The following is a 16157-nucleotide window of genomic DNA, read 5'->3' on the forward strand; positions in this document are numbered from 1 at the left end:
TGGTGGGAGGACAGTAAATGTGAATTCTAACCACTGCAAGCTATAGAAACTTCTTGTTGCAGATAATTAATATGCTGTAAGTTTTCTTGAGTGGTCCAATGAAGCAAGTTGGAGTCCATTGGAAAACTACATCATATTGTCACTGTTGGCATCTTCTTTATGATGTCATACTGTATATTAATTTCATATATCATGAAAATATGTTTTTAAAAGCTATTTGAAGTTTAAAAAAAACACAACAAAGCAAACAAAAACCAACAAAAATAAAACACCAAATACCAGAGAAGGCATATTTTCTGTCAGGTATAATGGTACACCTACTTCAGTTATGGCAAAATATCATCGAAACCAAAGAGTGAACATTTTTAATCTACCTTCATCATGTATGCTCCTGGATAGCACTCTGGTTAGGAAAGCATTCTACTATAGATGGTGATAGATTGTGATTGCATACAATTGTACCATTATGTGGAAGTGGGCACAAAATTGAAAATTAAAAATCACTTCAAAACAAAACTTTCTGTAGCCTCAAATGTAAATTGTCTTCTGTGCTGTAATGAAAATTAGATAACAAACATTATATTAATACTAAGATACGCTCAATAGAGCAATATATTGATCTTGACAGCCAAAATTCTTAATTGCGTTACTATGGCAAGAAGAGAGTAAAACCAAAAAAGAAATAGAAAAGCCCCCCTCAGTCACGCTTATGGAGGTGTTTTTTTTCACTGTTCACCACACCCTGCAAAGAAAATGGCTTTTTTGTATCATATTTAGAAGGTTACTGACATAAGCTACTTCAGGGCAAGACATGAATAAGCTCCAAAGTAAAAATCCTCACAAAGAAAATCCTGTAAGGAACCATCCAATTCTATAAAAATGTTTGATTTAGGTGAAGTATCTCCACTGAATGCATATCAGTGTAAGAGGTGATTGTCAACTAAGACTCAGGGCTATATATGTCTTAAATGCTCTGTATGCTTCAGTATATAGGTAGTTCATATTCTGAAAGAAGAATTATGTGCTCTTGGATAAAACCTTTTCTTAAAAAGAAATCTAAAACATTCTCTGCTATTAATATGTTCAGATAGCTGTTTTGAAGTAAAAGTTTTCCACTTTTTAAATGAAACACTGTCTATAAACATAGAAGAAACATGTCAACATATAGGTACAAATCAACAATATGTTGTAATTTATTTGTCACTCATGGGATTTTTTCTAAAGAAGAATATATGCTGAACTACATCAGTATAGTTAAAGTGATCAGGGTTGATGGGGACCTCTGGAGGTCATCTGGTTTTATAACCCAATGTTGAGGGTACCTTTGGGGTACACAGTATCCTTGAGTGCCATCCTCATTCTCCATCTCCCTGCATTTAATAGTAGACACGTTTGTTGGATGACATATTTGGTTTTCTAGAAATGTAGAAAATTCTGCTAAAGCCTAGGAAATCCTGTATTAGACTGTAACTCTCAATAACTAGAACAGTGAATTGGGTCTAACCATTTCTGTCATTTATTCTATGCAATTTCTGCTTTAGTAATTCAAACTCCTCAAAAATCATTTTGCGCCAGTTTTGCTGGATATGCACAAGTCCAGCATTGGACTGGCATTGGTGTGTGTCCAAAATATTGCCATCTACAGTATTTTCTTATATTGTGCTTTTCTAAGATCTGTTGGATTTATTTTTTTTTTTTGCTGTTGAGAAAGATTTCAATTCTGTGGAATTAAAGCTTGGTCTGTAACATTTTACCTACTGTCACTGTCCTTGCGTCAATGAATTCAACAGTTTGGTAGTCACTTTGGCTTGAATGTTAGCAAAATCATGCTAGTAATGACTGTCCTGTATCCAATCTTTATGAAGAGAAAGTAAGGATGAGAACACAGTCTAATTTATTTCCAGTGTGATGTTGGACTGTCTAATCTATGCTGACTTTTTTCCATTTTCTATCCTGGGATGGAGGGAAGAGTCAAAATCTTCACTATAGAGGCATTAATAGAAAATTACAGTATACTCAAATAGGATTAAGCTCTTTAGGAAGTCTCCTATATTAATTCTTTTTTGTGCTACCAAAACTAAATGAATACTGATATAAACGAAAGAATAGAGGTTCCATTAAAATATTGTTGTTAAAGAAATCAGGCCTGTCAAATGACGTGGAATCCAGGGAAATAACCTACCTTGGCACTGTTTCAGTAATGTCGCGCTAATTGAAATGGATAGAAAAGCCACATGGCAGTAACACACGCAAATCATAACACAGCTGCAGAATTAAGATTGCGCATTAAAACAAATAGCTTTTTTTGTCTCTTCAGTCTTCATTTAGATGAAATTGTAGCTCTGTCTGCCTGACTTATTTTTCCTGATAATCTCTTTTCCTTCCAGGACTTATTAGTCTTTGTGTTTTGCATTGTACATATAAGTACACAGGCTGCAAAACAAGTAAATCTATGAATAAAAATAGGAGGCTGGCTTACTTAGCTTTAACTATATTTCTGCATGTGGATTCTTTGTCTACTACCATCAACAGCTTCCAGCTTAGTTATCTGGGTTCAGGGCTACAAAGGAAGTAATTGCTGAGAAGAAATGTTGCATGTTTTGTCAGGTATGCAGGACACTTACACTGACTAAAAAGCACTTATACTGAAAAGATTTAGAATCTTTCACAGTGTGTGTGTTTTCTCATCATGGGGTGCATACACATGCAGAGAACAAAACATCAAAAACAACCACAGAAGCTATAAAATAACCTCTTACCAGTGTAATAGTATTCAAATTTGTTTCTATATCATGGGGTATAACAAGTACTTCAAAATAATTAACTTTGCCTGATCTTTTGAAAGCTACTTCTGAAAAGTTATTTCAAAGATCAGATGAAGAGGGATAAAAGCAAAGCCCTATTCACCTTATCTTCAGATGGAGAAAAGAAAAAGGAAAAAAGGCTTTACTATATTTACAGATTGGAAGTCAAGAAAAAGTTCAAACGATTCTTCATATTGAAGAAGTCTACAGTACTGTTAGTTTATCAGGTTTTATATTAAACTAAATAAGATTTAATTACACAAAATCAGAGAAGAATATAATCTAGATGAAAAGTCAGATCACAGTGATCAAGTCAGACATCTGACAAAGAAGAGCTTTCTGACCAATGTTGTTGTAAAGGGCTTCATTTAATGTAGTGGCAGTCTTCTATGTTTCTGGCAACTCTGAGATACGCAACATGGTTCTGATGTTGGGAGATGTTTTCAGTCTGAAGAAAATTCCCTTCATAAAATGTTACATAAGTGAACTTCAAAATGCATCTGCCTCCTTACCAGCGTCATCATCTTGGTGGAATTGTTTCATTTAGCTCTCTTCCAAGTTGCCAGCAGTCATAACTTTACTGTTATTGTAAATACTAACAGCATTTTAAAGCCATGGGCTCCTGGAACTGTTTGTGAAAATTGGAGTTTCCTTAAAGAAACAAACAACTCCCCCCTAAATGTAACACTCCATTACTGCAGAGTAAATTTTGAAAATGTAAGTGCTAAAGGTTCAACAAGAAGTAAAATAAGCTTTTTTTATTGCTGGTAGAAAATGAAAACAAATTTGCTTTTATATTTGGCTACGCATCATTCATTTTAAAAGACAGAAGGGCTAGTGTTCATATGAATGTTCTCAATTTTTACAGAAAAGTAGACCACTGTAAGTAAGTATTTGCTAAATCTGATCTCAAGAATACTTATTCAAAATTGCATGCCTCTTCTTATCAAATACATGGTATTTTTCAATTATTTTTTTTTTAAAGACACTGAACATTCCAAACCTTTATCTTCCTTTTGTGAAATTTAGTTGTTACACATTGATTACTGGCTTCTGTGATACATTGTAGGTGCACACACCATATTTATGACTTCTCTTCTGTTTTTATTTCCAAGGTTTGTCGAGTTGCCTATGAAATTATGCAGACATTGCATCCAGATGCTTCAGCGTATTTCCACTCACTGGACGATATCTACTACTTTGGGGGACAGAACGCCCACAACCAGATTGCTATTTATGCTCATCATCCACGAACTGCTGATGAAATTCCTATGGAACCTGGAGATATAATTGGAGTAGCTGGAAATCACTGGGATGGTTATTCAAAAGGCATCAATAGGAAATTAGGAAGAACAGGCCTGTACCCATCTTATAAAGTTAAGGAAAAAATTGAGACAGTCAAATACCCTACGTACCCAGAGGCTGACAAATAGAATAAAATGAAGACATTCGACAGTGATTCTCACTTCTAATTGGTTCAAACCATTCAACATACTAACTAATGGTTTACATGGGATTTGAATTTGCATTTTGACACGCAGTTAAAATCAAAGCCTTTGGTAATGAAACTGGAAAAGAAGTTGAGAACAAATGGATGGGCTATTATCTGAACTTACTTCTAAACATTTTTTGTTATATGCACTCTCACACATGCACACACAAAACCACCTACAACAGGAAAACTGTTGTTTTATACCTTTTGTCTCTTTTCAAGATTTGTCCCAGTCAGTAGTCTTACGTGAGCTTTGGGCTCTTTCCTCTGCCATTAATTGACAATAATGCTCAGACTTATAACACTGCCACATCGTGTAATTTGAGTGACATGAACATATTTTGTATGTGCAAAATTTAAAACATGGTGCCTATATTTGAAAGATTTGTGACCTTTTTAAAAGAGCCATGCCTATTTCACTAATGGGCAAAAGTCAATCTTCAACTGGTGTTACCGTGACCACCGAATTTGCTTCAGATTCAAATTTCAGACTAGGTTTCTTTACAAGTTTATTTTTAGCATTCCACTGATTACTTCTCATCATTAATAAAATAAAGGATACATCCAACAATAAAATAGTCACTGTCTGTTAGGAATTTTTGTAAAACAATGCCATAAACAAATTCTTTAGTACTGAATGTTTTTGGACATTGCCTTTGATTTAAAAATAAAAAAATGAAAAATAAAAAAAAAAAAAACAGAGAAGGAAAAAGTAGCTGAGCTGGAGTTTCATCAAATGTTTAAGTATGCATGTAGTACAACAACAGCTAGCAGTACTGTGGTTGTCAATGGGTTTCAACAGGATAATTTCAGTGGCGCAATGTCTTACATCTACTCTCTAGGATTGTTCTTTTACCCTCTCTGTTTTTCTTCTGATTTTTTTTTTCATGGTATTATAGATAGCTATGTATCATTTTGGCATTGAATCTAGTTGCTTTTAAGCAAAAACGTTCCAAGTTCTCCTATTTATAGATCCCACCAATTTAGATGTAATTTCAGAAGAATCAGTAGATGCCATTTTCACCGGATTGTTACTCAAAAAATCCAACAATTTACCCAGAAAATAGTAGATTCCAGAAAAATATAAACAAGGATAATTTTTTTTTGCATGACATTAAATTGTTAGTAATTCTTAGTGTTTTGAAATCTGTTGCTAGTCTGCTCTTTATTAAGAAGAGAGATAATTTAAAAAAAAAAATTTACAAACAAATTTGCAGATTTGAGGGGTTTGTATGTGTGTGTATATATATAAATGTACAAGATATTAAGAGAGTATTTCCAAATAGAAAGAATATTAATGGCGTTTTACAGGTTGTAGTGCAATCAGATCTGGAATACTGGAAGTGCAAAATATGTTTACTATTCAGGGACTGAAAAAAATGCCACGCTTTAAAAAATGTGTCTGGTTGACCTTAAGCAAAAGTTAAAAAGATATTTAATTATATTTATGAATAGGTAAAGGACAATTCTGACACAAGAACAAGCAGATGCACTTGACCGTGAATAAATTCTAGGCTGAAAAGAAGGAAATCCCTGGAGGTGTGAAGTTTTGCAATAGTTTTCTAATTGAAATAGTGGTGAGTTAGGTAGAATTTGATTGGTATATAATGGAATTAACCAATTAGTTCTCTGTGATATTATTTTCAGGACAGATCCTGTAGAACCCTTCCAGTTATGTGTTCCTCAAGTGAAAGACTATTGTGTGTCTTGAAAAAGAACAACAAAATTAAAGATGAAAACTGCTGTCAAGAAAAAGATAAGTTGCCTGTTGCTAGTATTAAATAGAAATTTTAGTAAAAATGAGAATAGATAATGAATATTTTTAAAGACAGAATGAAGAATAAAGGCAAATGAAAAAAAGAGTGGGCAAGAAATGCTAAAGTTGATTTTTTTTGTGACTGAAGCTGGCTAGAGTTAACTACTATTTCTGTATTTTGGAACTACTGAGGAAGCTGTTTGATGTTAGTTTCCTATCTAAGTGATTCTGACAATTTTTCCACTAGCTTAAGCCAAACTTGTGTTTTTTCAGAGGCACAACTGTAAGCTAATTTACCACTTTTTTTTTCCTTAAATTTGAAAGGTACATATAAATCCATTGTTGCTTTCCTTTTTAGCTTGAAAAAAAATCTAAAACCAAAAACACTTATTCCTCAATGGTTACATAAAAACATTTTAAATTTGGGAAATCTAATTTTTAATTATTTCCACACAAATATTACGATATATATTTGATGATTTTAGATTTTGAAAGCATTTTATTTTGAAGCTTTTTAATTACAGCTTCAGACATCATAATTCCCAGCTCATTTCTTTGACAGTAATGCAGAAATAGTATTCATAAATGAATTAACATATGAAAAAATCCTCTCTAGTCAGGTAAGTCAATTGAAAATATCACTGAAAAATATAAATAGCAGAACATCTAAGATGAACCCAGAGGCAAGAGCAGATCTTCTGATGTAATAACCAGAGAAATGAAAACACTGATGCTGTAGAGGAACTACCCAAATTAATTTGTCAATTGCTCAGCTAACTATGAAGGTGACAAATTATTGGCAAGGTACCTGTGTGTCCTTACATATTCTGGATATCTAGTGAATAATTATCTCATTGTCTTGAGAAAATGATAGTGAAATAGTATGAAATTATAAAATTACTGTTAATAATTAAGAAATGTATTAACGTAGATACTGTGACCTTATTCCCCTGGGTTGTATGGTTCTCTAGTGCTTACAATGCAGTACTTCTCAGAGGAAGAAACTTAGCAATAGGCTGCTTGCTAGATGCTTCTGTTTCTAGAGATGTTTCCTTTAAGACAACTGGTTAGTTATGTCTTGGAATCCTGGGACCGTGGGACATTAAAAGTGAACTTGATTCTCAGTGACACTGAGATTGAGGTAATATGAAAGGATCCATGGGTAAATGAAAACGAAACCTCAAAATTTTTATTGTAGCTCACTGAAAAATGAAATAGCAGGAAATAAATATATATATAATTCTTAGATACCTGAAAGAAGACTGAATTTTTGAAAGTTGTAAGCTCATTAAGATACCAGCCAGAATGGTTGCAAGCAGGCATTTACACATCTTGTTTGTTCCGTTCACTTTGTAGCTCTGCAGTAATCCAGTCATGTAATTTTTATCTCATACCAAACCACCAAGTCTGACATCCGTAGAAGACAGCCCTTATACTCTCTTAAGTGAGCTAATGTTTAATTAAATTTTTCTTCTTTAAGAAGCATTTGTGCATGTGTGAGTGTGTGCCTGTTGTTTTCATAAAAACAAACAACAACAACAAAAAACAGCAAAAAACAGCAAGCAGTATTGTTTCCTTCTTTGCTCTTTTACATTATCATTCTTACATTCTTGGTAATAACTTATTTTCTAGGTAAATGTAGTCTCTGTAAACTGAAAATTCTAAATGCTTCTCACTAGCTGAGCTAACAAATCTCTTCTGAGTAGTTCAGTTAACCAGTCTTCTGTGACCTTGGTACACCTGGAGACTGGCGTCATCATCAGTTTGCTGCTACAATTACACCACCCTGAGTTCTGTTCTTGATTTTCAGTCAAGCCTACAGTCAGATGCATGGGATTCACAAACCTCCTCTACTAACATGCTGTTCTGGTGAATTGCAAAGTGTTTTGGATTTGTTTTTGAAGGGTGATGTTTTATTTCAAAATTTTAAAATATTTATCTTCTGAGAAATGTTTTGTCTACCCCTTCTACCATGGAATTTTAAGGAAACTTACAGTTTCCCAAAAGATTTACCTTCTTTATTAATTTTTCAGAAACGAGTAGTGATGATATCTTTTTTTATGGAGAGATTCATAATCTAAAAATTTTCTCTGGAACTGAAACATGTTTAATTTTCAGGAGAGGATTTTGTTTCTTTGGTTTGCAATTAAAAAATGTGGGTCTTAGCTTCTGAGCTAGGAACATAATAGAATATAAAATAGAAAATTTTCTTTACAAATTCTCCTTGATAAGGGGAGGAAGATATTCCTTCATGCCAATGGAGTAACATCTGCCATTTGGAACTTTTTCAAAACAATGAATTGATCTTTTGTTTTTCCAGATCATAAGATTCTTTGCAATGTAATCTCTCGAGTGTTTGAAGAATCCAGGTAAAAAGCATTTAGGGAATTCTCCTTTCTTTAGGGAAGGAGAAAATCTAATAAGAAGGCATGATATTATACTTCTAAGTTGCTGTATTAGTTTAATAAAACCACAGTATACAAATAAACATTTCAGTTCTGGGTTAAGGACCTCTGCCAGCAGAATCATTCTGCTCCTTGCCAGAAATACTTACAATTTGCAGTCCTTTTTTGATTTTGCCTAATACAACTCCCAGTCATGTTTATAAACATTGTGGTAGTCATACTCTGGTCTTTGGCTGTTACTGTATTACATTTTTGTTCCTTATTGGGGTTGATGGAGTCTTTAGGGAAGGCTGCCAAAGGGCATAAACTTTATTTGGTTCACTTATTGTGTTGAATTAAAACCGCATTTAAAACTCACAAAAATTACATTTGCCTAAAGCACCACTAGAATTCTCTTTGCAGACTGCAGACTTATGTTAAGGTCCCCTATATGTATCTACAAGTTTTTATGGAGCAAGACTGAAGCAAAAAAAGTTATGTCTAAATGCCAACCATAAACAGGCTGGGCTAGACTTCATAGCATTCTGTTCATTTCTAAAAGGCGTGAAATACGACATTGCATGAGATGAGTAAGAAGATGGTATAAAATTCCCAAGCCTGCAAAAAAATTGCTAGTGTCTGCCTGCATCACTGGTTGCATTCATTGTGTACGAGATTATTTCAGAATCAAAGTATATGAGGCAGAGGTCTTTCAGCATTACTACAGAAAACTGAGAATCCTTTCCACAATGTGTTTGCAATAAAAAGTGCTGGTCTTTGCCACTTTTGGTACTATGTACAAATACTTAACAGTGCTGATGCTGTTTGCTATTTAGTAGAACCTTTATTTTGCAAGTTCATTTCCTTTGACTTAAGATACTTGTCAGCAGAATCCTCTTGCCACTTCACTTGAAGCAATGTTGGATTAATACAAAGTCATGCCAATAATTTGCACAAAAATGTCTTTACCATTGCTTAAAATTAACTCCATGCTCTTAGGCTTACTCCTAAGAAGACACTGCTGAAGGAAGGAGTCATCTCTGCTGGGCTATACAGTCCATGTTATATAATTGCTGTAACATGCAAGTTTTACTTTCAATTTTGCATGATTTTTCCCCTTTCTACCGATTAAGAATATTATTTTTAAATTTATTTATGAAAGGTTGTACTGAACACAGTGAGACAAATTCCTGACTATCCTATACTTTCTTGAAGAACTTTACCCCATTTCCTCTAATCGTCCTTAAAACATCTACCAGTCCCAGCATTTTCATAGAATCTTCTTGATTGATGTTTTCTGAAGACTGTGACATTTTTATGCTCTTCCATTAGCCCTGCTGCCTACTTGCATCTGAGCCTGGTCAAATGTTTGTATGAACATTTTTCAAAGCTTTCTGCTTAGTGGCTTTTGATTTCTTTGCTAATTTTTAGTGATCGTTACAGGACCAGAAAAGCAAGGGACATCAAAAAATATTTGATTTTTCATAAAAATGTAAATTTATATTTCTTTCAGTTTTTGTTTTTGTCTTTTTTTCTTTGTTTGTTTTTGTTTTCTTACAAGATGCATTTTCCTATTTTCCTGAAATGGTATATTCAAGGAATCAAAGAGAAAACACCATAATCAGATGTAAGCATTCTAAACATTTATTAGTTATAAAGTATAGAAGTTCCTTGTTTAATAAGATTTGCTACTCACACCGTGGCAAACTTCTTGACCATATGAAATATGTCTTCTCATAGCATTCACCATCATTTTAGTCTTCCTGCTCTCTTTCCTTGGCTTTTTTTTTTTTTTTTTTGCTACACAGAACTGCACAATTCTCGATGACTCAACTGCAAGTAGAGCCACAAGAATATTACATATTTAGCTGTGAGAATGCACTGAATGTGGAACCTGCTGTCCAGTTCAGTTGTCTACAAAAGATCTGTCTCGAAGCCTAATGTGTTTGCTGATACCTTTCCAAACAGTAGCAACCTGGAGGAATAGAAGGAGACCAAAAAGCAGGACACCCTACTTCCTTCTTCATGGATGAGAAGGAATCTGGCATCTGTTATGTCCAACTAAGATGCTGGAAAGGAACTGAATAGTTGATGGCAGTAGGTTTTCCTCACTGCTTCAGCTTGTTGCTGCAGAACGATGTTTGTTGAATTTATACTTTTAAATCTGTGGTCACTTTGTAACTTCTACTTGATTTCACTTAAGTATAAAATTGTTATACTAAAGCGATAAGTTCAGATTTGTGGGATTAAGCTGCCAAATAACAATTCTCCTTGCTTCAGATGGAGTTCATTTTGCACTGAAGTTTTTTAAAATGATTTTTTGCTTATGACTATATTTCAATTATTCAGTAAAGGTAAACAAATCCTGTTAGGCTGGCTTGACTATTTTTTAAGCTGGGTGTCACTAGATATTATACAGAGGCTACAACTAATGAACCTTTGCATAATAGATTGAGGACTGATGGATTCCTTTGCTTAATGTTTCTTTTGCTTATATAAGACAAAGTATGTTTTCTAAATGTAAAATAAATAATATGTACAGGTTGTATCTACCTGTTTAGAATGTGTTTCTCTGAAGCTGCTAGTGTGTTATGACTGCTTTTTATTATGCCAATTCATATTATTAGTTTATATTCTTATGCTTCTGAGTGTGTTGCTCATTCCTTTTGTCCAGTGTTTAGGTTATAGGGTTTATGATCCAGGATTTTCCCCCCTCCTCCCCCTGCCTTTTTTTTTGTTTCCAGTGCTCTTGTCACAATGGAATCCTTGTCATTCAGTAGGATCCCTAGACAATACAGTAATAATAGTCATAAGATGAGCTAAACTTTTCATCAATAATGCTCAGTTCAATTTGATTTTTTAATGATTGCTTTTATTTCTGTTGCATCAATATTTTCTTTAGATGTTTATATTGATTGTTTACTGTTATGTGCATGAAAAGAAGTTCTTAAACCAAACCACAAGCCCAAATATCAGATGTCAGATTCAGGAATGTAGTCTTAGCTCCTTCCTACATGGTGGTGATATTTGTTATTGTTAGCGTATTTATATGTTCGGTTCTGAAACAGGACAGTGGTTTAAGAAATTACCTTGTGTACTTTGCTCTCATTCCTTCTCTTGGGTCTTAGAAACTTACTGTATGCTGTGAATGTATTTCAGTGTGAACTGAAATAGATTAATTTATGCCAATGCTGATTGGATTGATGTATATTAGTGAGAGCTTTGAAAGTCAACATGGAAGTATACCATTCATTTCTGTGCTTTTAAAATTGTATATAGGAGAGTCAGGGTAAGAACCAATGGAATAATAGGCTTTTGTCACATTTTGTTGAACTGGCTAGAGCTTACCCATGCCCTTTTTTGTTCTCAAGTTAACATGTTGCATTAATATTCTGTGGAGAGACAAATGCTTACACCATTGCAGACAATTGTGTGTAATAGGAAGGGATAAAATCTGTCGAAGAGTCTAGTAGAAACCTCTGGAAGATGAAGAGGATCATAGAATGATATGGATTGGAAGGGACTCTTAAGGATCACTTAGTTGCAACCCCCTGCAGAGACACTTTCCACTGGATGCGACCAAAGTAATGGTTGGCTCGACATGAAGGTGTCTTAGCTTTATCTGCTGATGATGTTGACTGGAGATCTTGTTCATATCTTCCTGGTCTGTCCCTTCAGGATTCATTTAAAAGACACACATTATTCCATCATGACTTCATGATGGATGGGTATCAGTTTCAGAACATACTGTTCTTTCCTGACAAGATACATCCTGTCAACGCATGCGCTCTGCTCTACTACCTCTATAGTGAACCAGTCTAGATTTTCCTTTTTCCATTGCTGCATTGCTTAGTTGATTTTGATCTCCCATGAAAGTCTCCCTTGAAGCCTTTGTCTTCTGATAAAGACATACACGAGTTTAAAAAAAAAAAAAAAAGTCTTGCTGATTCAAGTCTCATATTTTATTTCTGAGGTACCTGTAGTTTGCCTTGCTGACCTAGAAAACCACAGCGTAGCTTTTTTCTTCTTTTCTGTGGCAAATAGTAGGATCTATCGCCAACAATTTGGAGTTCTTGGCACTGAAAGTAAGTTCACAGTCTCTGCAGGTATTTCTGGCTGTTTTTGCTCTCTGAGAGATTGGTGACCCCTTTGACAGTGGACATATGTAGTACTCGAAAAGTAGTTTGAGCTAATTCTACTTAGTATGCTTTTTCCTACAAACATTATCACTATTTTGCTTAAGTCTATTTTATCCAGCTTTACTTTGCTTTAAATTTTATCTTACAGTTGCAGAAGTACAGGGCAATAATGTTGTCTGTGCTTAAAAGGCAGTTGCAAATGAGTTTTCTAAGCGTGCTGTTAGTACAAGGCACAACAATGTTCATTCATCTCTTCATTTATGCAATTTCTTCTACAGCAACTTCTCTACCAGTGGTGCCAACTTGATTTCTTTGTTTCCAGCTGATTTCTTCCTTGTCTCTGTCTTATACGTAGAATGCTCTTCTACTCTATTCATTCAAATCTGTAAAAATAAAACTACCTTGCATATGTATAAAAAATGAAAATAACTAAAGGCAATTAAATTATCAATGCATCTGTTTTTTCATCAGATTTTATCTTTTATATATCACATTTTTAATTTTAAGCTCTCAGAAGCAAAAAAAATATTTTGTTATTGCTCAGAAGTCAGCAATTCTTCATTCTGAAACAATAAATAATAGACAAAAAGGCTTATAGAAGGAGGGAAACCTTTCTAAAAGCAGTAGTTTCTAATATAAACATATTAAAAAATAGAACTCCCATTAAAGTCCTAAAAGTAGAACTGCATGAAAGATTACTCTGAATGCCAGAGTAAGAAATAAACAGGATTATAATTTTTCCTAGTTTTCCCGTTGTTTTATCTAGCTTGTCTGAGTTGCTTCTTATCTTTGAGGAGTCGGCATTAATTTTCATCTGCTGAACTGAACAGACTCTTCGATATGCAGACTACATATCAGAACAACTATATGAAGTTTTATCTCAAGCCATTTTAAATCATAATAGAAAATGAGCCTGTTGATGTTCTGTTATTGCATTTAATATGTTTGCATCTTGAGGTCTTCAGATCATTACTGTTGTGTGGTATATAACATGAGTGATAGAGCTTTAAGTATATCTATCTGGAAAGAGTAGGATCAGCTGTCTATGCATAAAGCAATAGATTGATATGTCATATTAATTAATCATTTTAATTTCACTTACAGGATGTGCGAGGTGTATGACTGTTCACTGCATAGCGGTAGGGCTAAAGAATAATTTGTGAAATCATTGTCCATTTAACTGTCACGTCATTATTAATGAAAAGTAGCTATGAGTAGCAACAGGTTTCCCTCGTCTTAGTTTGATGTCTGTCACTTGTTTATCATGTCACAGACTAAATGACCAAATAAATAAATAAAAAAATCAATTATTACAGAAAGGTTCAAAGCATAGTTTGGTCTTATCTAGCAGCCACACAAATTGCTCTGGGGAAACTCCCCAAAATAGACAAAGAGCATCATACTGAGTTCAGAAAAAAGTTGCTGCTCTGCAGTCTGCAAAATGTCTGTCTAGGGAATATTTAGGTTTCAAAGTGTACAGCAGAGCAGAACACTACGTTGTGTTGTGCCCATTGATTACTATATGGATGAGGATCTATTAATTTTATGCTACTCTGATCTTCTGTTTCTTCATAATTCTTAACAATTATCATAACATTTCAGAATCTCCTAATATTATTACAGAATTATATTATTATAATATTGCTTAGAATTTCCTAAAATTATTATTATATACAGTAATGTAACCAGTCTGCTACATAAGCAAACATGAGTTTTCCAAATTTCCAAATGCTTTTTCTTTCTATATACAGTAATATTAATGCTCTGGAATCGATGCATGCATCATAGGCTTACAATGTCAATATTGAAGTTAAGTATCTCTAGCATTTTTGCAATTGCAGTAGACATTTTTCCAGGAAGCACAAATGGAAATTGCCTAGATCAATGATGATTATTTTCAGCAGTAGTATGACTTTGCTAAGTATCTGTTTGCACTGAAAGAAGACAAATCTTTTTTTTCAAAGATGATTGGAATCTGTTTTCATGAGGATGCCTTTTTGATTCCAAAGTCAGGTGTGTTGATGTATGCATTCCTTACAATTCTCTGTTTCTGAGACTAGTCAAAAAATTGAGTAAAGCACTGCTTGTTCTGTTACTCTGTATATAGACAGGACAAGCTCAGTTCCCAGGGCTGTACAGATTTGCTGCCAGTTTCCTTCCCATATCCTTCAAGTAGAGTGATTTTTTTTGACTGAAGACATAGTATTAGTTTCATATTCTAACCTTTTTCATCTGTATGTAGTAACATTGCTTTTGTATGCATTGCTGACTGAGACAGACCATACTCAAAAGGTTAGTCTGAGTACCAGGAAGAAATCTACAAAAAAAACCTTAAATATGTAAATAGACATGAAAGGAATCTTTTTTATTACTGTTATAATTTTAAATTACAGCTACTGCTGGTGATGGCTGTAGTTTTCTTTGCAAGCTTTGGACCTTTCCTGGAACTTACTTGGTATGCACTTGCCAGCAATTAGTCTTCTGTCCTTTACAAGGCAGTATCCTTTGTCTTTCATGAAATTTCTAAAAGAATTTGAGCTTTGCCATGTGTTTTATGCGTGTATTGTCTTTCTTAATTCTTTATATCTGTATGATTTTAAGACTGAAATGGCTAGAATAGATATGTGAAAGTTTTGTTATCAGACTCCCAATACACGTATGTATATACTCTGTGTTTCATCATTACAAGGTTTCCATTAAGTCATAACTAAAGCCCCTAAAAACAGTGATAAATGTACACATAGTGGCCATAATCTTTAGATGGTTTTGAATTAAGCTATTCAAAATTTGTCTCTTGTGAGAGTCTGGCAAGTTCAGTAGTATGCACCAGAAATTTTCAAAGTATGTATCCCAGATGTGTGGTAGAGCGTAATCCTACGAACGGTCAGAAATACCAGTGCTGAATATAATCACAGCACATTCAAATGTTTTCACCAATTTCACTTATTGACGCGTACAAGAAAGTAACATAGACTTCTGTATAGACCTTTTACAAAGCTTTGGAACAACTGTTGTTCTGGGTATGTTTTCTAGTTAGTTATTCCTTCAGTCAGTACTAAAAAGGACTGATTTCTTACCTCATTTCTTAGTCATTTATTGGTTGAGAGAAAATAACAATTAATTAGGAATAACCACTTTAAGAAAGAGAAAAGTTAATTGTCTCTATCTAACAGCTTTACCTTTGTAACAGGCTGTTCCCGTATGTATTCCACTTTTATCCAGCTTTCCCCTTAGCTTTAGATTTCTGTATACCTCATGAAGTCTATAATGGAGAACAAATAAGAGTTGTATGTTTCCTTTACACTCACTGTGCATAAATGGCAGAAGTATATTTATGAACTGAAGGGTCTCAATTCTCTGACTTTAGGTGCAGGAATGCATGCCCAGCCCCAGTCATTGCTCATGTGGCAATACACCTGGAAAACATAAGCTTCCATACAGGTATGTGGTTGGTTTTTTGTTTTGTTTTGTTTTGTTTTTAATTATTAAGATTTTGATATTGAGAGACTTGTGCACCTTCTCTTCTTTTAGTAGCTGTCTTAACGTGTATATTCTACTCTTCAATGTGTGATCAGTGTTATG

At 34.0% G+C, this 16157-nt stretch overlaps 1 protein-coding gene across 6 annotated transcripts in view; it reads left to right on the top strand.

The window, feature by feature from the left end:
* The window catches only part of FUT8 (fucosyltransferase 8), a 179237-nt gene that overhangs the window by 136926 nt on the left and 26154 nt on the right, over nt 1-16157 (top strand). For 5 of the 6 annotated variants that reach the window (XM_080592536.1, XM_080592538.1, XM_080592537.1 and 2 more), the window contains one exon: nt 3920-4994. In XM_080592536.1, coding sequence (XP_080448662.1) covers nt 3920-4237 — 318 coding nt within the window. In that variant the 3' untranslated portion in view covers nt 4238-4994. Of the gene's footprint in view, nt 1-3919; nt 16017-16157 lie in introns of those variants that run through there. The other variant, XR_013951407.1, reaches the window with a different exon arrangement.

Source organism: Anser brachyrhynchus, assembly GCF_964034855.1.
Source record: "Anser brachyrhynchus genome assembly, chromosome: 5".
NCBI lineage: Eukaryota > Metazoa > Chordata > Aves > Anseriformes > Anatidae > Anser > Anser brachyrhynchus.